General features: G+C 55.0%; 9 protein-coding genes across 9 annotated transcripts; 4 read left to right on the top strand and 5 right to left on the bottom strand.

Annotated features, from left to right (window-relative positions):
* Positions 1-40: 40 nt before the first annotated feature.
* On the bottom strand, positions 41-1500 carry EI97DRAFT_469524 (UDP-glucose 4-epimerase). The gene is made up of 4 exons (XM_033801714.1): positions 1378-1500; positions 1092-1326; positions 591-1041; positions 41-543 (listed from the first exon to the last, which is right to left on the bottom strand). Exons 1-4 carry the CDS (start codon positions 1404-1406, stop codon positions 149-151), a joined length of 1110 nt encoding a protein of 369 aa, XP_033651094.1. The 5' UTR covers positions 1407-1500; the 3' UTR covers positions 41-148.
* A 685-nt stretch (positions 1501-2185) lies between these two features.
* Positions 2186-4804, top strand: EI97DRAFT_153822 (uncharacterized protein). The gene has a single exon (XM_033793278.1). It carries the CDS (start codon positions 2630-2632, stop codon positions 4772-4774), a length of 2145 nt encoding a protein of 714 aa, XP_033651095.1. The 5' UTR covers positions 2186-2629; the 3' UTR covers positions 4775-4804.
* A 1097-nt stretch (positions 4805-5901) lies between these two features.
* On the top strand, positions 5902-7212 carry EI97DRAFT_435980 (DUF1753-domain-containing protein). Its single transcript, XM_033798993.1, has 2 exons — positions 5902-6017; positions 6077-7212. Exons 1-2 carry the CDS (start codon positions 5982-5984, stop codon positions 7037-7039), a joined length of 999 nt encoding a protein of 332 aa, XP_033651096.1. The 5' UTR covers positions 5902-5981; the 3' UTR covers positions 7040-7212.
* A 180-nt stretch (positions 7213-7392) lies between these two features.
* Positions 7393-8236, bottom strand: EI97DRAFT_435981 (uncharacterized protein). Its single transcript, XM_033798994.1, has one exon. It carries the CDS (start codon positions 8022-8024, stop codon positions 7770-7772), a length of 255 nt encoding a protein of 84 aa, XP_033651097.1. The 5' UTR covers positions 8025-8236; the 3' UTR covers positions 7393-7769.
* Positions 8237-9476: 1240 nt separating this feature from the next.
* Positions 9477-12639, bottom strand: EI97DRAFT_404078 (pre-mRNA-splicing factor syf1). Its single transcript, XM_033796525.1, has 2 exons — positions 10250-12639; positions 9477-10196 (listed from the first exon to the last, which is right to left on the bottom strand). The coding sequence occupies exons 1-2, from the start codon at positions 12529-12531 to the stop codon at positions 9956-9958; spliced, it is 2523 nt and encodes an 840-aa protein (XP_033651098.1). The 5' UTR covers positions 12532-12639; the 3' UTR covers positions 9477-9955.
* A 455-nt stretch (positions 12640-13094) lies between these two features.
* On the top strand, positions 13095-14197 carry EI97DRAFT_435984 (vacuolar ATP synthase subunit D). Its single transcript, XM_033798995.1, has 4 exons — positions 13095-13187; positions 13267-13277; positions 13347-13731; positions 13784-14197. Exons 1-4 carry the CDS (start codon positions 13117-13119, stop codon positions 14040-14042), a joined length of 726 nt encoding a protein of 241 aa, XP_033651099.1. The 5' UTR covers positions 13095-13116; the 3' UTR covers positions 14043-14197.
* Positions 14031-15495, bottom strand: EI97DRAFT_435985 (U2 small nuclear ribonucleoprotein B). The gene is made up of 4 exons (XM_033798996.1): positions 15340-15495; positions 15275-15281; positions 14897-15200; positions 14031-14846 (listed from the first exon to the last, which is right to left on the bottom strand). The coding sequence occupies exons 1-4, from the start codon at positions 15417-15419 to the stop codon at positions 14506-14508; spliced, it is 732 nt and encodes a 243-aa protein (XP_033651100.1). The 5' UTR covers positions 15420-15495; the 3' UTR covers positions 14031-14505.
* Positions 15496-15640: 145 nt separating this feature from the next.
* Positions 15641-17668, top strand: EI97DRAFT_503423 (MFS general substrate transporter; the record flags this gene model as incomplete). The annotated part of the gene is made up of 2 exons (XM_033802784.1): positions 15641-17230; positions 17625-17668. Exons 1-2 carry the CDS (start codon positions 15925-15927, stop codon positions 17666-17668), a joined length of 1350 nt encoding a protein of 449 aa, XP_033651101.1. The 5' UTR covers positions 15641-15924.
* Positions 17669-18090: 422 nt separating this feature from the next.
* Positions 18091-20339, bottom strand: EI97DRAFT_153972 (uncharacterized protein). The gene is made up of 5 exons (XM_033793279.1): positions 19891-20339; positions 19624-19832; positions 19403-19562; positions 18491-19337; positions 18091-18431 (listed from the first exon to the last, which is right to left on the bottom strand). The coding sequence occupies exons 1-5, from the start codon at positions 19907-19909 to the stop codon at positions 18407-18409; spliced, it is 1260 nt and encodes a 419-aa protein (XP_033651102.1). The 5' UTR covers positions 19910-20339; the 3' UTR covers positions 18091-18406.
* Positions 20340-20574: the final 235 nt, after the last annotated feature.

A 20574-nucleotide genomic window follows, 5' to 3' on the forward strand; every position in this document is an offset into this window, starting at 1 on the left:
CATGCGCCACAGTCAGCCACACTTAGAACAAGCCACGATTCCCAACCGCATCGGTCTCATCCATTTGATTATGCACATCATTATTATGAACGTTTTTGGTAGCCTCGACGGGCATCATCATGGCTCATGTCTGTCTCGCCGTGCTCAGTTAATTCCTGAGAGCATCAACGAACTCCTTGGGAGGCTCTTGATTGTAGCCTTCCGGGTTGTTCTTCGTCCACTTCCACAAATCCGCACATGCATCCTCCAGAGTGAGCTCCGTCTTCCACTTGAGCTCCTGGTTCGCCAGGGAAGGGTTGGCAGTGAGATCCAGGACGTCGCCCTGCCGGCGTTCCACCACCTCATAGGGGAGGTCGCGACCGACCACCGTGCTGAACGCCTTGATCATCTCGAAAACAGTTGAGCCGCGGCCTGAACCCAAGTTCCATGCCTTGACGCCCGGGTGGTGCTCACGGAGGTAATTCAGTGCCACTAGATGGCCCTTGGCGAGGTCGAGCACGTGAATGTAGTCTCGGATGGCAGTTCCGTCTCTCGATTTGTAGTCTGAAGGGAGTCAATGCTGAAGCCTAGTACGGAGCGCGCGGACTCACCATCTCCAAACACGAGAAGCTTATCCCGCTTGCCGATTGCGACCTGAGCGAGAAGGGGAAGGAGGTTGTACGGGACACCCAGAGGGTTCTCGCCCATGATACCACTGGGGTGAGCACCAGCAGGGTTGAAGTATCTCAACAGAGCACCGTTCCACTGCTCTCCGGACGTGCCAGCCTTGCGGGCATTGTTGCGCTGTGCTTCAATGTGATCGGTAATGATCAACTCCACAGTGGACTTGGTGCGTCCATAGGTGTTGGTGGGGCCAATGGGGCAGTGCTCCGGAATGGGAATCATGTTTGGGAAGCGTGTAGCGTCGCCATAAACAGTCGCAGAAGACGAAAAGACAATGTTGGTGACATTGTGCCTAGTCATGGATCGGAGGAGCGAGATGCTGCCTCCAACATTGACGCGATAGTATTCCAGAGGAATCTCCCCAGACTCTCCGACGGCCTGTTGGATCATTTAGCAGGTTACTCACCATGCTTCGAGCACCGGATTACCTTCAATGCAGCGAAGTGGATGACATTGTCAATGTCCGGATGCTCGTCAAACACCTTGTCGAGAGCGGCCTCATCCGTGATATCCAATTCATAAAACACTGGGCGTTTTCCGCAGATGAGCTCAATGCGGTTGATGACTTCTTTTGAAGAGTTGTAGAGATTATCAACAATGACGACCTTGTAGTCGGCCTCTAGAAGAGCCAAGGCCGTAAAGGAGCCAATGTAGCCTGTTCCACTGTGATGGTTAGATGAGACATAGTGGGGGATGGTTTAGAATGTACCGTACCCAGTGACGAGGACCGATCCGACGACCATTGCGAATTGGGTTTGCTGAAGACGCTGATTCGAAGGAGATGTGTCTGGTAAAGGTTAGAGACAGGTGGAAGTGCGAGGTTGAAGAATGCCACCGTGACAAGTGCTACCGTCGAGATGTTGCGAAACGGAGGCCGCCACTTCTATATATGCGGAACGGTTACTTGAAGCGGACTAGACTCCGCGTTTAGGAGAAGACAGGCATGGTCCGTCCTCGCTATACACAGTACACAGATGCTATAGATATTTCATTACACTCTATTGCACTTTGCTATCTTCCCCTCAGGCATGCCGTACATGAAGGCATTAGTAATCCGCTTTGATGCTCGCCCGTCCGGCACTACAAAGATGAAAGCATTCCTCTATGTGCCATCTGAAGGACTTGTTTGGTCTCGCTTAGTTTACCGCTTCCAGCCCATCACCCCCTGTTCCCGTCTTCTTCTTGACAACGCGCATTCATCAGACTTCAACGTTGTCCATCATACTTTTGTCAACTCTCAACTTCGCTGCACCGCCTGAACTGGAACTGGAACATCCAGGCTCCGGGAAGATGAGCGTGGTCAGTTCTTTGAAACATTTCCGTCTTTTCTGTTCCTGCGCCTCTTACGAATAGCGTCTGCGCTCGACGCGTCGAGTCTTGAAGCTGCGTTTTCTACCACGTGTTGATAAAGCTGCTCCCCAGCATAATCTTGTATACCCTGAAAGAACTATTATTCTTACGTATTTGGAGTTGTGCGTGGTTGGACAGTGTGGGTAATGACTTCCTCGGATTCGTTGGTAAGTTGGACTTCTTACTTGGATTCACTTTCACCACCTTGGCGCCTGCACCTTCCAAACTTCGGCCCTCACCTAATTCTCTTGGATTATTATTGATGCTGCTGTCTTCTATTGTGCTGCATCTCCTTCAATGTCATTGTTGTCGTTCGATTGTAGTCAAGTTGGCGGCCCGGGCATCTTGGCCTCCGCTCGGCTTAATCATCTGTTGACAGTGCATATACGTCCTATTGTCGCGTCCTCCTCTTCCTATTCTTCACTACTACAATCATATTGTCCACCAGCGTCAATAGCGGCCTTATAAGTTTTTTGCTCTCCCCGACATTTTCCCAAGTTCTTCTCCCATCCTCTCTCGATTTGTCAACCTCCTCTTACGCCTTCTCCAGCTATCTGATAGCGACAACTCAACATCATCCTCTGTCGACTCTTTCATCAAAATACAAAGAGTCACCATGAATTCCACTCAACCTGGTCCGTCTCAGACTGGTCCTACTCCTCGTCGCTCCGCTCGTCTTGGGTCCGCGTCCGTGCAATCGGTAGCTACCACCACCGCGACTCCCTCCAGGGCGGGCAATCGCCGCAAGGGCACTCTTCCCAAGGCCAAGGCTCGCGAGTCTCATGCCTATGGTTCTTCTAGCCGCGTCGGTGCCGCCGAGCAGCTCTCCGTCCCGGTGACGGGTTTCGCTCAGGCATTCGACGCTCAGCGCGACACGGCGGTAACGCGCGATGAAGCCGACCGCCCTGATCATGACAACAACAACGAAGTCCCCGAGGAGCTTGCTGCGCATGGCCCGCCTTCTCACTTGCAGTCCCAGACCCCCGCGCTTCTGAATGGCAAAGTCACAAACCGCTCTCAGGTCGTCGAGGAGGAGGAAGAAGAACCCGAGACCCCCTCTGCCTTGGACACCTCCAAGTCGTACGGAATGGAGCACGAGGCCGGCATGCTCTTTGGCCGTCCTACCCCAGTCAACGGTCTTCGCGCCTCCTCCAGCTACGGTATCACACCCATCGCTCGCAACACTGCTGGATTGGCAGCTCAGAGGCGTCCCCTTCCTCCTTTGTTCAGCACGGCCAGCCAGCGCGCTCAGCCTCTTTCTCAAGGCGGAATCGCCAGTCGTCCTCAAGCCGCTCAGGGAGCCCATCGCTTCGGTCAACAGGGTGCGGCCTCTGCGGGTACTACTGCCGCTCCTGCTGATCGCTCCCATGCTCGTGCACGTGCAGACGACCAAATCAAGACTACCATGCGCGATTCAATCCCTAGCGTTAGGTCTTTCCTTGTCCACACGGCCAAAGGCTTCTTCGCCGTTGCTGGTGCCGTTCTGTTCTGTTACCTGATGTACTCCTCTTACAACCATGGAATGCTCGGAGCTGTCGCGTCTCGAACCGCGTACACTTGGAATGGTCTCGTATCTCGCATCCAGCCTCCTGTTGTCCAGGCTCCTCCTGTTTCTACCATCATTCCCGGTCGCGACCGTAATGGAAGGAAGCCCGGAGATCCTCTTTACGACTACTTTTGGGACAGAGTTGCTAGGCTAGAGGACAAGACTGCTGTCATGGAAAAGCAGTCGACCGGCTTCGAAGCCACACTCGAAGAGTTCAAGCGCCAGCTTCCCACCGCAGTTCTCGCTACCCGCGGTCCCGACGGCACTCTCTCCATTCCCGATGACTTCTGGCGCGCTATTGCCAGCAAGATGCAAGCCGAAGGCCTGAGCGACAGTTCTACCGTCTCCGAATGGAACGCCTTCCTCGAACACAACCGTGCCAAGATTCTGCGCTTCATGGACGATGAAATCAAGAAATCCCCTCTCAAAAACAGCTTCAGAATTGTCTGGCAAGACGAACTCATGAACATGATGCGAGCTGAATACGCCAAGCTCTCCTCCCTCATCGACACAAAAGTCTCCGAAGCCGTCAAAGTCATGTCCAAGACCATCGCCAAAGACGCAAGCCGCAACATCGTCCTCGACGAACTCCGCATTGAATCTCTCGCCCTGGCCAACCTCCTCGCCAACACCGAGCTCAATCTCCGCAAAGTCAACTACTTTTCTCCCGGCCTAGGCGCCCGTGTCGACCCTTACCAGACATCCTCCACATACTCACCGCCCGCCACCTGGAAATCCTGGGCCTACAACAAGGCTTTGTTCAAATCCACCCGCCGCCTCCCTCCCATGGCCGCCCTCCAGAACTGGGAAGAACCCGGCGACTGCTGGTGCGCAGCCCCTTCCACATCCACCCCGGGCCAGGCACAACTCTCCGTCATCCTCGGGCACCCAATGATCCCGTCACAAGTCACCATTGAGCACCTCCCCAAGCAGGCCTCGCTGGACTCCAGCACCGCTCCGCGCGACATAGAGCTCTGGGTGCAGTCGGATGAGCGCGGTGCTGGGGTCCGCGAATGCAGCGAGGGGCCAGAGGGCTGGGTCTGCCTGGGGAAATTCGCCTACAATGTCCACGGCGAAAACCACGTACAAACCTTTGGCCTGGATGGCCTTTTGACGAAGCCCGTACAGAGGGCGATGGTGAGGGTGGAGAGGAGCTGGGGCAAGGAATACACCTGCCTCTACCGGGTGAGGCTCCACGGGGAGCCTGCCCCGTGAGGAGGAGGTGGTTGAGGAAGGGGGAGAGGGGGGAGGGTGGAGGGGGGGGTGGGAATATGTGGAGGGGGGGAAAGCTTACCTGTTTCTGTTTCTGTTTTTTGTTTTTGTTTTCAGAGCGTTCTGGTGTTGAGGTGTTGGGAGGGAGGTGGCTGGTCTGCTCTGTTTTTGTTTTTGTGTTTTTGTTTGCGTGCTGGAAGGGAGCTGTATACCCCCCCAATGATAGCTATGATTAAGTAGTCCTCCAATATTAGACTCTTTTCGAGATGCTGCTGGGGTGTGTGGGGTTTGTGATGGTGATTATGATGGTAGGGGTGGTGTGAGTACAGAGCTCTGGTCTATACATCATTGAGGTTTAGGATATCGACTAAGCTGCCGTTATGGAATTGTTATGGCTTTCTCGGAGTCGTTCTCTTTGTCTCTTCTCTGTTCCTCCTCTTTGGCACGGTTAATGTTCCGTACTTCTCCGTTTCAGCTTCGTATACCAACAGGATAAGATGGCATATGCGCAGTTACTCGGATTTTACGAACATTTACTTCCCTACTTAGACAAAGGTCATTGCCTGCAATCTCAAACATAGCTCTTAAATGTCATATATCCTATTCTGACTTCGTAAACCCTTGAGTACTCGCACGACTCTACTTTGGCTACCTAGCCTAAGAGGATGAATTGCAGTATACAATGATTACTAGACTCTACATACATGCGTTTCCCTATGCAGTTAAGGGATGTTTATGAAGTGCTAGGATAGAGCCCCCATGCGGCTTATCTCCTCTTTTCCCCTTATAAAACGTTGAGTCCTTCGAGACCCTCTCATCCAACGGCCTTGGTCGAAAAGGGAGAATCGATATAGACGCAGTGATGTAAGTGTTATATACATACATTTTCGCTTACGGTTTAAGGCTGGTGTCAATGAATCTGTAACATTCTAATATGCGCATTCCGTACATTGTTCGCTGAGTCAGTATTTGAGAAGGTGAATTAATTGGCACGTGACGCGTACGAATCTCGGCCGGGTCTTGGAAGAAAGGGGCTTAGCGTGGTCTTTACCGCCCCATCTTCCCTTGTCGCACGCTTCACTGCTCACACCTCCTCAGTCCGACTTCAACTCCTCGATTCGACAGCAACCGTGCGCACCAGGACGAAACACACGCACACAAGGGAGCGCGCAACCCAGCGCACACCAGCTCCTGTTTCAAAACACCAACCATGCCTCTCTCTCTCCTGGAGATTCCGCGTCCGCGGGTACGTCTCTACAGCACGCGACCCCTTCATCGACATAGCTAACCCTTCCCCCCACAAAGACATTCCTCCATATCCTCTCCCTCCGCACAGGCGCCGAAATAATCACGTACCTCCAACTGATCAACAAAGTCTCCGGATTCTTCGGACTCCTCGCGCTGCTAACAGGCGCCCATCTCACCGCCCTCCAATTAAGCATGTACCTCTACTCCGCCCTCGCCTTCCTCGCCACGCTCCTCCTGGCAAAACACATCAAACTGCAGACGCCGTTCCCGAACCTGCTCCTCGCGCACCTGTACGCTTTCGACTCGGTGGTGAATGCGCTGTACACGGCCATCTTCGGCATCGCGTGGTTCTCCCTCCTGGCGCAACATCCCGGCGACTCAAAAGCCCCCGGCGCAGCCACCATCTCCGAAAACGCAGGCTTCACGAGTCCCCAGTTCAACGTGTCGAAAGTCGAAGTCATCGCCGCGCCGGCGAGCGGTCTGCCATCGGGCCAGGAAGCCGTAGCCGCCGGCGTCGGGGCGGGAGCTGCCAGCAGCGCGGGCTTGGGCGGTGCCGTGTTCCAGTCCGGCAGCATCATGAGTATTTCCATGATTGTCGGGTTCTGGGCTCTCAGGGTGTATTTCGTGTTTGTCATGTTGGCGTTTGCGAGACAGTGCCTGCGGCAGCACATTGCGACCACTGCGTCGGCCGGCTGGTACGATTCCAACATGCAGACGACGGCGGGGGCGGCGAATCTCGCGGAGAATCCGTTCGAGGAGGGGAAGGAGGAGGGGGCGGGGTTCAAGGGCAAGCTGGGAAGGATTATGCTGAAGGGTGCGCCTGTGTATTGGCTCGGTGCGGATGAGGGCGAGGACTGGATGCGTGGGCTTGGAGGCAAGTTCCGCAAGGCGAGTATTGGGTTGGAGGCTGGGCAGGGGGTGAATGAGAGGGAGAGGAGACGGAGGTCGGGGACGGGGCCGCCGGCGCCACCGAGGGAGATTAGGATTCCTCAGTTGGCGGATTTGCAGGAGGTGAGGTGATGGGTGGTCTTGGTTGTTCTATTGGATTGGATATATGGGGTTGTAATTGCAGGCTTCAGGTGGCCGAGTTGGCACAGTGGGGATGGGAACTCTGGTGCGTTTCGAGCGTTTGAGCAATGCATAGTAATTAGAGTAGAGTCTGTACGATACCAATGATGATACATGAACGCAAGTTTCCTCCTACAAAAAGCCACTGAGTGAGCATACGAAAGGATTCCATCCTGTATAGCATATATAGGACATGACAGCGGACTTTATCCATTGATGCCGAGTGCCGAAGTTGTCTCCGCCGATTAGAAGGCTTTCATCTTATCACTATCTCTAAATCCAACGCATTAGGTACTATTCGACATCGTAATCCTTCCCCTCCAAGGTTGCAGTGCTTAAATATGATCCTTCCTCGCTGTCCTCGACCCAATTGGCCCCGTCCACGTCCACGGTGCGGAAACTAAGTGGACCCAGCAACACGCTATCTTCACTACATGCCTCCAGCTCTGCATTACACCAAGGCATCGTTATCATAGACCATCGCACACCAATCCACTACATCTCCATTCCAAAGAACAAACCGTACAGTTTCAGAAGCAAACAGAGTAGAAAGAAAGAGATAGCATATTCAGGACATCATACCCTACCCTCCCACAAGCCCACCACATATTCATACATATACATATACTTGCAGCTCCTCCATCCCCTTAACTCCCCATAAATACCCGACCTACAAACAAACCTACGACTTCCGCCTCCCCGCCCACCCCTTCTCCCTCAACTTCTCCCAATACCCCTTATCCCTCTCGGCCCCCTTGACATGTGCATCCCGACTCGCCGGCGTGCTGTAGATGCTGCCCTCGCGCCGCTGGAACCGCGATGGCGGGACCTTGGCGGCGTCCCATTCTTTGCTCATGCGGCGGTCTTTGGAGGGCGAGGTCGTGAGGGATCGTGTGGTGGTGGTGGTGTTGATGTCGGAGTCGTGGGTGAGGGCCATGGTGTCTGGGCCTGCGATGGCGGAGAGGGAGGTTGAGCGGCCTAGGGGTGGGGGTGTTAGAGATTGGGTTGATTGAGGGTTGGAGGTGGGGATGTAACACAGTACCGTCTCGACCGGTAGTGGTGGTGTTGTCCGTCATCCTAGCTACGCTGTGGAGCAGAAGCAGACGGGAGTTGCAGTGATGTTCTTCTCTATACTTTGAAGGCAGATAGACGGCAAGAAGACGACAACGTCCAATATCTCAGAGATAAATATCGGACGGTTGCAGTTGCGTAGATAGCTAGGTGAAGTAGGTGGAAAAGGTACTATGTCCCTTTCAAAGTCCAGAATCTCAACTTTCAATCCTCATCCCTCAAGCACCCATCCCCCTCATATACCCAACAACGCCCTCCCTCCCCTTCCCTCCTCGCCCCCGAAGCTCAAGCTCAGAGTTCGCCCCTCAAAGCCCAGCATACTACGTCAACCACCTTTCAGCCCTCCTCAACCCCTTGTCCAGGGTTGTCAAACAAACACATGCACATGATACACCTCGCAAGCCTCTTTCCATTCCCCTCATCCAATTACCACGCCCACACCCCATCACCGGCAAACAGCGTTGAGCCAGACATGGACGCAAATTACGATTCGCACGGGCTGGCGGCTGTGTGTTTGGCCGGATGTTGTAAGGGAGAGGGGGAAGATGAGCATTGGTGGGTGGAGAGGGCGGATTACGTCAGTGGTGTGGATGTTTGTTTGTGTTTGAGGAGCGTTGTGCTGATCAGATGGAGCGGGAGTGGTGGGAGGGGAAGGGAGATGGGATGTGCACTGCCTCGTGCACAGGTCTTGGCGGGTTGAGGTTTGCTGAGGTTTGAGGAGCTGGGGTTTTGTTGTTGAGGGAAGGGGTTTGTGTGATGCGATGGATAGGTAACAACGGTAGGAGAGAGAGGTATTTGTCGACACTGAGTTGGGTTTTCAAAGGTGCATATACAGTACGGACTCTAGGAGCCCATTTCCTTCCTTCCTTCCTCCCTCCGGCATACTAACAATCGTGATTACAGGTTGACAATCTACTGTGTACCACGACAGACATTCCCGTCTTTCCTCTTTCCTCTCTACCATCATCTCCATAGCATGCTGATCTAGAGTAGATCATCAACATCAACCCCATGATCGAAAATCCACAACCCCCCATCCCCGCGCCCGCCGATCCCCAAACCGCCTTCCCCTCCCTCCCGCAAACGTCACACCACAGGTCCCTCACCCTTGGCTCAACATCAGACCTAATATGTTTAGATTAGGATTGATTCATCACCAAAGATCTACACAAAGTATCACAAAAAGCAAACGACCATCGCGGATAGCAATACCACGGATACTGTTGTTCCCCGACTAAGGCTAGAGCAGTCAAGGGATCCTAGGCTGATGCTAGCCACGCATACACTACTATGGTAACACAAACACAGTACCCAAAGGGTAGGAGTATATACTCAAAATTCTCTATCTATATCTTCACATATGTGGAATCAAATCTGTCTGTCTGTCCGCTGCGACCACAGCCCTCAGGTCCATGTTCGACAATGTTTGAGCCAACCCCCTTGAGCACATAGGAAAACACAAGGTCCATACATACACTTCGCTGCAGTGCAAGACAAGACAAGCCTGCACACGCAAAAGCCAACTCCCAACCAAAAAGCGCCGGATATGCACATCTCCAACCCAGACCAAAGAAGAAACCGCCGAACCCGCCCTCATAGAAGAAAATCCAAGAAACCGGAGGTCGTACTCCCGGTATCGAAGGGAATCGAAGGGAATCGAACAGGCACAGGAAAAGAGAAGAGAGGTATGCACAAGCCCCCTTTAACGCCGCAAATGCAACAACTCAGACAAAGGGAAAAGATGTAATGAAAGGAGAATATGAAGCCTGGGTGTACCGAAGCCCGCTCATGATATCGTCAGAGGTCGTCATCAAGATCAATCGCGTCCGGGTTCGCCGCCGGCGCCTCCTGAACGGGCTTGATGTTCCCGCCCTGGGGCCCCGTACTTGCGGCGACGAAGCCGACAGGAGCGCGAGCCTGGCGTTCCAGTGCGGCCATGGCGTCTTCGCCCTCGGCGGCGTGTTCGCCGTTGGGCGCGGCTTCGCCGTTTTGCTGGACGCGGGCGACGGCCTGGGAGGCGATGAAGCTGACGTCGGTGCTTGTAATCCGTTAGCAGATGCTTGATGGACATAGATACGGAAAATCACATACTTGTACTGAGCCTGCACGCTGCGCTTGATGCGAAGCATCTCCTTGTACGTGTCTTCGTTGCCATGCTGGACTTCAAACTGCTCCCACTTCTTCCAGAAATCGGGGCTGGTCCGCGGATCGCAGAACTGGCTTGCATGGCCGTAGATGGCGCGTGCGCGATCGATTTCTCCCAACCGTCGCTCCATTTCGGCGAACTTGAGACACATCTCCTTGGCTTCCTTGTCGGGCAATGTGGCGATGGCGCGTTCGTAGATGGGTCTTGTTGACGTGAGACCAAAGTTGGAGGCAGACTTGGTGACGTAGAAGTTGAACATCTCCATGCGGTCTTCGTCTGCAACCGCACGCGTGGCACGCTCATAGATGCGCATCGCGTGCCTCGCAAGGCCGCGGTCCTCCTCCAGCGCACCGTACATGAGGTACAGATGCTTTGCGAACTTGGGCGGGCATCCTTCCACGGCTTGCTCGAACAGATCTCGCAACCGTTCCATGCCAATCTTCCGGTCAACCGCCTTGGTCAGGTAGAGATTCCAGATCTCGAATGCCACGGGATAGCTGAATAGATCCAGTCCGCGCTCGTAGACCTTGAACGAATCCTCATAGTACTGGTTCTCCTCCAGCAGATTGGCGTAGTTCACAACCGTTTGCGGCGTCGCTATGCGGAGCTCGAATATCCTCTCATACACCTTCCTTGTCTCCTCCAGCGTGCTGACACTCTCGACCAGGTCGACATAGAAACTCCACAGCTTCCAGCTCTTGTGCACCCGTTGTTGCGGTGTAAGCGAGTCGTCAAAGTAATCGACGGTGGACCGCTTCGGCGCCTGTGTCGCCTTGGCCATAATCTCAATCGCATTGTCGAAATTCTCGTTGCGCAGCTCCATCTCGGCCCACTCACACCACATCTCCGCCAGCTCGGCGACGGACTTGAACGGGACTTTTACCGCCTTTTCCATGATAACCCGTGCATTGCGGATATCACCTCCCTTCTCGTAAAACTTGGCGTAGTTGGCCCAGAGTTCGTGGAACTTGCCCACGGCCTTCTTCGGGTTGATGGCGGCTATAGCATCGGTGTAGGTCTGCACGACTTCCTTCTTGTTGTCGCCCCAGAGGGCGACACGCTTCTCCCATTCCAAGACGTTGTTGGGGTTCTGCCGGAGCATGACATCGTTGAGAAGGAATGGCCGTCTCTGCATCAGTGACTCGAAGCGCATCATCCGGATGTCGAGATCAGCATCAGCGTCTTCATCCACCTTGCCCTTCTCTGATCGCGCAGCAGCTTCTTGAAGTTTGATTCCAATCATCGTCTCCTCCGCCTCCACATACGTGTCAAACACCACCGAGAAGTCCCGAACGGTCATGACCGTAGTGATAGCCTCTTCGAACACATCGCGAGCTTTTTCGTACTCGCCCTTGTGCATCCAGTATCTCGCCAAGCCCACCCAAAGAATACCGCGCTGATCCGGAAACTTTGCAATGCCGCTGCGAATAATCTTCTCCACGTCAATCCCACTGTCATCGCCCGTCTCAATCTCCTTGGCATGATCAATCATCAGATCAATCATCTCGGTCCAGAACTGAAACGGTCCCTTGGCTTCCTTGCTCTTGAAACGCGGGTTATTGAGAATCTCCATGTACTTCTTGACGGCCTCGGTGTATTTCCGCATATCCTTCAACAGCTCGATGAACTCCTCTGCGTTTTCCGGATGGATCTGCATGTACCGCCGCCATATCCTGACAGCCGTCTCGCCAGACGCGGACGTGGCGAACGGCCTATACAACGCCCATATCCGATTATGCTGGGTGAGAGGGAGAGCCCTCAGGGCCCTGTCGAATGTCCTCCTAGTAGTAGTAACGAGCGGCTGCTGCATCAGAAACGAGAGATACATCTCCCAAATCCTCGGCATCTTATTGAGCAGGACCAGCGCCCGCTCAAACAGCGCATTGACCTTGACATAGTGCGGGGCGAACTTGGCCGGATTCTTGTTGGCCAGATGCTTGGTGCGCAGCTCGAGATAGAGCTTCCAGAGCTTGTAGGAGCGCGGCAGCGTGGTGCAGGCGCGCTCGAGGACGAAAGCCTGCTCCAAGATGCTGCCGCGCGACTTCTTGAAGTTGTAGTACTCGAGCCAGGGCTTGATGCTGCCGGGATTGCGCAAGATGTCCTGCTCGTAGACGACGTCCTGGTCGGTGATGAGGAAGAGGTCGCTGGGGCGGTCCATGGCTCGGGCATTGCGTTTGCCAGGGCGCGACACGCTGGCCGCCACGGTGCGGATGAGTTCCCCAGGCATTGTTGCGCAACGGCCCCGCGGTGGGCTCGAGGGACAGAGGGGGAAATCGATCGCAGACGGCGTGGTCCTGTCTCGAGGGCAGTGAGGGGGAGCGATGGAGGTGAAAAGTGAGTGGGACCAGCAGCAGAGAGGTGATGGCTCCCGGGAGTTGCGGTCAGCATGGGGCGGCGGAGCCAATCAACGGCGCGCACGGAGCCAAGCATGGCGCTTGTCCGCGAGTTGCCTGGCTCCCGGCGCACAGACCATCAGCTCGAAGCTGGCTTGAGCTTCCGGCTCATGTCATGGCTACCAGGTACTCAGCAACGTTCACGGCCAACACCAACAAGCTCTCGCTGCGCCATCTGCAATTCACTATCAATAAACTCTCCTCTTGCCGCCCACGACTACTGAATTAGCACCCGCTCTCTTACAATCCAACGCGCTTAACATTCCCTCAGGCATCCGTCAGCCCACAGTCTCGCCATGTCTGGCAGCGGGGTATGTCGCACTGCCGCTCCATCCCAAGCTATGCGGCAGAAAGAAGACGACTGACATCACCCACAGGCCCGGGAGGCCGTCTTCCCCACCCGCCAGTCGCTGGGCTTGATGAAGAGCAAATTGAAGGGCGCCCAGACAGGTCATGATCTGTTGAAGCGGAAGAGTGAAGCCCTCACCAAGTGCGTGTGCCATTACGTCTCTCCTATCGCTCGTCGCTTCCGATATAGACATATGCTGACCACACTAACCCTGCTGCAGACGATTCAGAGGTGCGCAATACCCCCGACCGTTGCTGATGCGATTATCCCGTGTCTCGTAAAGCTGAAACGTTCTTGCAGAGATTACACGCCGGATCGATGAGGCGAAGCGCAAGATGGGCCGGGTGATGCAGATAGCCGCCTTCTCGCTTGCCGAGGTCACATATGCCGTGGGCGGCGACATAGGCTACCAGATTCAGGAGTCGGCGAAGCAGGCGCGCTTCCGCGTACGGTCCAAGCAGGAGAACGTCTCGGGTGTCTTTCTGCCGCAGTTCGAGAGCTATATAGAGGAGAGTAGTAACGATTTCGGTCTCACGGGGTTGGGCAAAGGCGGACAGCAAGTGCAGAGATGCAGGGAGACGTATGCCAGAGCTGTGGAGACGCTCGTGGAATTGGCCAGTCTCCAGACAGCCTTTGTCATTCTAGATGAGGTGATCAAGGTCGTTAACCGCCGCGTGAACGCCATGTAGGTCCATTGCTGCCCCTATTCTCACGCCTTTGAAGCTCACGTACTCTAGTGAACATGTCATCATTCCGCGGACGGAGAACACCATCAAATACATCAACTCAGAGCTGGACGAACTCGACCGCGAGGAGTTCTACCGGTTGAAGAAAGTCTCGGGAAAAAAGCACAGAGACGCGGCGGCAGAGGAGAAGGAGAGGCAGGACAAGAAGCAAGCGCTGGCGGAAGCGAATCAACCGGAGAAGAGTATGCAAGACGCTCCAGAAACACAGGACCTGTTTGGTGAGAAGGAGGACGAAGATGTCATCTTCTGATTTCGTACTTATATATCGGTTACACAATGGGTAACCAGTTTCCCTAATCCTTCCATACCTGCAATCCTGGGTATAAACAACCGTTTGTAGCATAGCCGCATCCCGATCCATAGTAGGCCTTTCCGACACTATCAGAAATCATTCACATATCCTCCTCAAGTCGGTACATCCCCTAAGTCCTCCTCAAGTTGTGGAGAAGAGAGCCGCCAGGAGCTTAGCAACGAGAGCGCTTCCTGTCTCGATTGGCCCTCCTGCGTTGGGGTACCTCTTTGTCTTGATTGGCCGTCGTGGCGTGATTGTTGACCACCCTTCCCACTTCCAGCCTAGAAAAAGGAGAGATTCCGGTGAGCATGTGTGATAGACTGAATGTGAAAACGAAGAGCATACGCCGTCCCGTGCACCGCCAGTAGAGGAGGAGAAAAGCAACTGTGTAAAACGCAGAAAAACACGCAACACATGAAACCTACTGTCGCTGATACGTAACCTTGAGGGGCTTCTGCTCCGGTCCGAGGAGAGTGTTGGCCGTGTTCTCCTTGGCCGTGATGGCGAACTGCTCGTTCTCAAACTCGGCGAATGCGACGGCCCTGATCTGTACGTAACGCAGCTCCTTGAAGCCTTCGAAGCGCTCGAAGATGGCCGTGAGCTCGTCCTGGGTGACCTCCTTGGGGATGTTCTGCAGGAAGAGAATCTTGTTGGGCCGGACGTATTCGTCAGGCACGGCGGCCGCTCCGGTCTTGCGAGGCTTAGCCTTAGCAGCGACAGGACGGGCCTCTGCCTTGGAAGCTTCCTCGGCAAGTTTGCGCTCTGTAAGACAGAATTAGTAAAATGTGCGCGAGGGCGTTGCGGTTGCATACCCTTCATGGTCAGACGTGCGCGCTTGTGCTCCTCGAACATGTCCGTCGCCTTGCGCTTCACGGTCTCGTCGCTGTGCGTCTTGGCCAGGGTGACCCTCATCTTCTTGCCGTACATCTCGAAGCCAGTCATCTCCTCGATGGCGTCCAGGCAGGACTTCTGGCTATCGAACACGATGAAGGCCTGGCCCTTGCGCTTCAGGCTCTTCTTGGCGACGATGTCGAGGATGGGCCCGTAGTGGTCGAAGACGGCGTGGAGGGCCTGCTTCATGGTGTCGATCTTGATGCGTTCCTCGAGGTTGTTGACCTGGATATCGTCAGCCCACTGAGCGCCACGGGGGTGCAATGTGTTCGCATGATGTGAAGCTGGGATATACGTACGTAGACTCTGCAGGAAGGCAAGTACGTTAGCGGAGGTTGAGTTGCAGGTGAGGAGGAATACGTACGTCTCGATGGGTACAGGATACTTGGACGGATCCAAGCCGCCTGGCGGAGCGCTGTGCGTCACTCCCTCCATTGGATCCATGGTGGGTATTCTGCTTGAAGTTGGACGTGTTGCTTGACCACTGTATGCTTTGATGGTGCAGTGTTGTCGTCGGAAGGTCGCGTTGCTGAGGTTCCGAATTTCTGGAGCTCCTCTTACGCTGGGCCAACTATGGCTTAGCGTAATCGGCTGCACCTTCCTGCTGCTATCAGAGATATTCAGATTCAACGTCCACGGCTCTCGTCATTATTTATACACGAGCGCCTGGACCCCTCTACCTAGTCGCTTCTACCAGACTGGACTCCACAACATGATCTCAACACTTTCAATTTTTCAAAAGTCTGCTCCTGACTCAAGAGAAGGAAGAGATTCTGTTGCTTTCCGTCCGCAGATCTCTAGCTATTATAATCCCTCCTATTGGCCTGTCCTACTGCCAGTTTAATCCCCGCTTTAGGCGGTGTATTCGAGATTATACGATTTATACGGCAAGAGATATAAGAGCAAAACCAAAGACCATATACTCTCCCAGAACTCCGCCAAAACCATCATGACATTCACCTCCTCCATCCCCGTCGGCCTCCCATGGCGCTCCTCCACCCTCTTCGTCTGCACCACCGTTGGCCTAGCCGCCTTCACAGACATGTTCCTCTACGGCATCATCGTCCCCGTCCTCCCCTTCATGCTGCAAGACCGCATCCACATTCCCGACTCCAAATTCCAATCCACCATATCCATGCTCCTCGCCGTGAACGCCGGAGCCTCTTGTCTCGCATCCCCCATCACCGGCGTGCTGGCGGATAAACTCGTCTCGTCGCGCCAGTTACCGTTCCTCTTGGGATTGGCGATGCAGTTACTCTCGACCATTCTGCTGGCCGTGGGGCAATCGGTGCCCGTCCTTGTCATTGCAAGGTTCCTGCAAGGCGCAGCTGGAGGCGTCGTGTGGACCATTGGCATGACGCTCTTAGTAGAGACGGTGGGTCAGCAGAACCTGGGAAAGACGATCGGTACCATTTTCAGCTTCTGCTCCGTGGCGACGCTGTTTGCGCCTATTGTTGGGGGACTCCTTTACGAGAAGGCTGAGTATAAGGCGGTGTTTGGGCTGGGAATCGCGCTGTTGGTCGTCGACTTCATCATGCGAGTCCTCATGATTGAGAAGCGCGTTGCTGCGAAATACATGGACGTCGACGACGAAGACGAAGACGAAACCAGTTCCCCGTCTTCTTCCTCCCCTTCAAACACAGACGAACCGGACGAACAAACTTCCCTCCTCCCTCCCTCCCGTTCCCGTTCCCGTTCCCCCTCCCATCCCTCGCCCTACAAACTCCCCCAACCCACCAACCCCCTCACCACCACCTTCCCCCTCCTCCTCACCCTCCTCTTCCCACCCCTCCCCGTCGCCCTCCTCTTCTCCTTCGTCCAAGCCTTCCTCATCGGCGCCTTCGACGCCACCGTCCCACTCGTCGCATCCGCCTCCTTCTCCTTCACCAGCCTCTCGGCAGGCCTCCTCTTCTTCCCCCTCGGCTTCGCCGACTTCTTCCTCAGCCCCGTCTTCGGCGCCGCAGTCGACACCTTCGGCACCCGTCCCCTCGCCGTCGCTGGCTTTTCTTTCCTCGCCCTCGCACTCGCAACCCTCGGCCTGCCCTTCATGGATCCCATAAAAGGATCAATAGGAAGAGGCATGCAGATATTATTCTACGCGGTGCTCCTCGCGGCCAACGGCGTCGGCATGGCGGTCATCAATTCGACGTCCATCGTCGAGTCAGGCCGGCTTTTGGAGGCGTACTTTGAGGAGAATAGGGACGTGTTTGGCGGGGTGGCGGCGCCGCCGTATGCGCAGCTTTATGGGCTGAATAGTATGTTGTGGAGTGCTGGGTTGACGGTGGGGCCGCTGGTGAGTGGGGGTTTGAGGGAGTGGGTTGGGTATGGGGGGATGAATGGGGGGTTGGCGGGGATGTGTGCGGGGACGGCGGCGTTGGCGTGGTGGGTGGTTGGGCGGTGGTAGGTGATGGGGGAGGGGGAGGTGGTGGAGTGGATGGGGATGTTGATGGTGCTTATTTGTAGAGGAATCTGTAGTATTCAGGAGATCAAGAGTTGTATATTAGAGAATAGAATAGACTCTAGTCTCTTGATGCTTCGTGCATTTCCTATTATGTTTACTTTCCATCAATATCTCCTTTTTTTACGGTTCAGGACGAGCGACCCGGCACTTAACTTGTTAATAGTCTGGATATATTTGACACAATACAGCCAAAACACATGCACCACCAAGCACGACACCAGACTGCAACTGACAGAAATCACCATTCTCAACTCCACCATCTATACAACCCCCTCAAACATCCACTCGTCTTCACTCTCCCATCCGTCCCTTCTCCCTTCCAATATTCTAACCCTCTAACGACGCCACACCATCCTACCCTGCACCCCCAACCCAAGAAAAGAAGAAAATCCTACAGAAACGACAGACCGGAATCAACCATCGATCGTCAACCCAAACCAAATCTAACGTCAGAGATAGTAGTTGAGACAAGGGGGTGCCGAAAATGCCATTAAATAATCTACTTCAATTCACCCAATCACTCAATCAATCACTGCGTTCCACGGCCAATACTCCTTGTACCCGCACCACCAAATATCCCCTCTCTTCCCTCTTCTTCCTTCTCTGTACTCTCCTCTGTTCTCTCCATCTGAGCGAGCAAGTGGCCCTGGAAGGCGCAAAACAAACCGAGACAATAAGAAAACCGAAAGACAGAACTAGAACCACAATGACGACCACCGGATCCTTTCCTTACGCCGGTAAGAGAAAAAGTATATCAACAGTCATCTCGTGATGTGGGCTCAAGATGGAGGGAGAGATTGGAATGAAGTAGGAGTAGGCGGGCTAGGGTGGTATCTGCGAACACTGGGGACCAAAAAGTAGAGAGTAAGGGGTAATGGGGAAGGGGGGTAAGATGAGGCGGAGTATCCAACCATGTGCGACTTTCCTACACGTTGAACACAGCCGTGGAGACCGGACGTGAGCGCGTTGCCTACGCAAAGTACTGGAAGGCCGTCCTAGAGAACACAGTTAGCAAAGTGGATCCACGGAAAGGGTACAAACTTCAAAAACATACCCGATAGCAGCCATGATGCCCATCCCCACAAGCGCCCTCCTCGTCACCTTCTCCTTCTTCCACCGCTGCTCCGTCGTCTCGACCCTCCGCGCCACCTTGACCGGTCGCTCTTCAGCCGCCTCCGCGTCCTCTGATACCAGATCCTCTGCCTTGCGCTTCGACGACGTAACATCCACTCCGGCAGCCTTGTCGAGCTCGCGGGCCTCTTCCACCATCCGCCTGGCCTCCTCGATCATCTTGGTAGGGTCATCGGGCGTGGGCAGTTCGGGGTGGTCTGCAGGGACGTCGATCTTGACGTTCGTGTTTCTCGTCTCCACGTCGCCGTGCTGCTCGACACGCTCCTCAACCTCGATGCGCACCGTACTGGGCTCCTTGGGCTCGTCCTCCGCCGGCTCGGATGCGACGGACTCCGTCACCACCGAGCCCGTCTCGGTCACAGTCTGCAGCGAGCCCGATGTCGCAGTCACCTCTACGGCTTCAGTCGCCGTCATCTCTACCACTTCCTCTCCGTTCGTAGGTCCCGCCTTGGCTGAGCTCCGCGTGGCCCGTGACTTGCGTGGGCTGGCAATCTTGCGGCTTGGCGTCGCGATCTTGCTAGGAGATGCGGAGCGGGTCGACCTTGCGCGTGTAGAGCGGAGCGACGAGCTGGGTGGTAGGACGGGAGCAGCAGTGGTGGCAGTGGTGGCACTGGTAGCAGCAGGACTAGTAGTAGCCTTGTTAATGTCGAAGATGGGTGGAGTCTTGATGTTCGGGTTGTGCCTATCTTTCGTGGAAACCTCTATGGGGCTGGGGTCCAGCAGAGCCACGATCCAGCGGCGCAAACCGTAGTCGTCGGCCAACTTGAGGGCTGTAGAAGAGACAAGGCGTTAGTCGCTGATGAAAACGATGTGAATTTCGCGCATGACGGCTTACCTTCCTCTGGCGCGATCCAAACGCTTCCAGCTTCCTCGCGGCCCGCCGACCGGAAAGTCTTCTGATACCTTCGCTCGGCTTCCTCCTCGGCCAGCGACGCCCAAGGGAACGCAGCCTTGAACATGCCCGTGGAACTGATGTAGCCATCGTTACTTCGCCTCTATCCTTTCGTCAGTCCATCTGTTGCCAGGGTCGAACGCGTCAAGGTTCCATCTGCGTACCATCAAGAAATATGACTCGGGATACGTGGTCGCGGTCTTGAGACCGAAGATGCCGGACCCATGGAGGTCCCTGGGGAGCGGCACGCGCAAATGCGCGTAGTCAAAGGTACCCAAGTGCTCGGCCTTGGTTTGATCGGAGACGCCGACAATGCCTGGCTTGACGGCGAGGTTGGTCTGGCCCAATCGTCGCCTCTTCAGCAGCTCCTCGTCTGCAGCAGCGTTAGTGATGAGAGGTCGGGCTGCGGAGAGTAAAGGCGGAGAAGATACATACGCGGAGAGTTTTCATCGTCCAGCAGAGGGTTTCTCCGGGCGGGGAGGGTGCGCTTGGTGACCATTTCCGAAGTATGGTGTGAGGTGAGAATATTACAAGACGATAGGAGTAGTACTAAAGATGCGCGCAGCGCGGGAGGAAAGGTGCAGGTGGTGGATGCGGCGACGGGACGGGGACGTGACGTGAACGTGTCCTCGGGTGCGCGCAACGGCAGGGCTTCCTCGATTGGCGGCGCAACACGATCAAGCGGGAGCCGCGGTCGTGATGCAAGAAATGCGCAGCGACAAGAGAGGGCGACTCGGAGGCGCTGTCGAGATGCAGAGGTAAGCGTGGGTGGTACGGAGAGCGATGCAAAAGAGGAAGAGGATGAAGGAAGTCTGGCGCAGAGGGCCCGTGGATGGGGGGAGCTGGGCGGTCCGGGGTGACTTGGACAGTTCATAGATGATCCTGGCACGCAATGTCATTGGTTGGCTGGCGGGCCGACCAGCCTCCCCACGTTGACAGGTTCGTCGCTTTTACGGGTACTCGGTACAGAAAGTACAGCGTCGAAATCTTCTGCGCTTCTGTCTCGTTGCTTGGGCGGAATTAAAGTAAACTAAACCTATGCGTCGTTTCGTTTCGCCGACACATGAGATTGGGAGGGGTGAATTGGTAGACTACCTACCTAGGCATCGGGAGAG

The sequence above is a fragment of the Westerdykella ornata genome, assembly GCF_010094085.1.
Source record: "Westerdykella ornata strain CBS 379.55 unplaced genomic scaffold EI97scaffold_26, whole genome shotgun sequence".
Lineage (NCBI taxonomy): Eukaryota > Fungi > Ascomycota > Dothideomycetes > Pleosporales > Sporormiaceae > Westerdykella > Westerdykella ornata.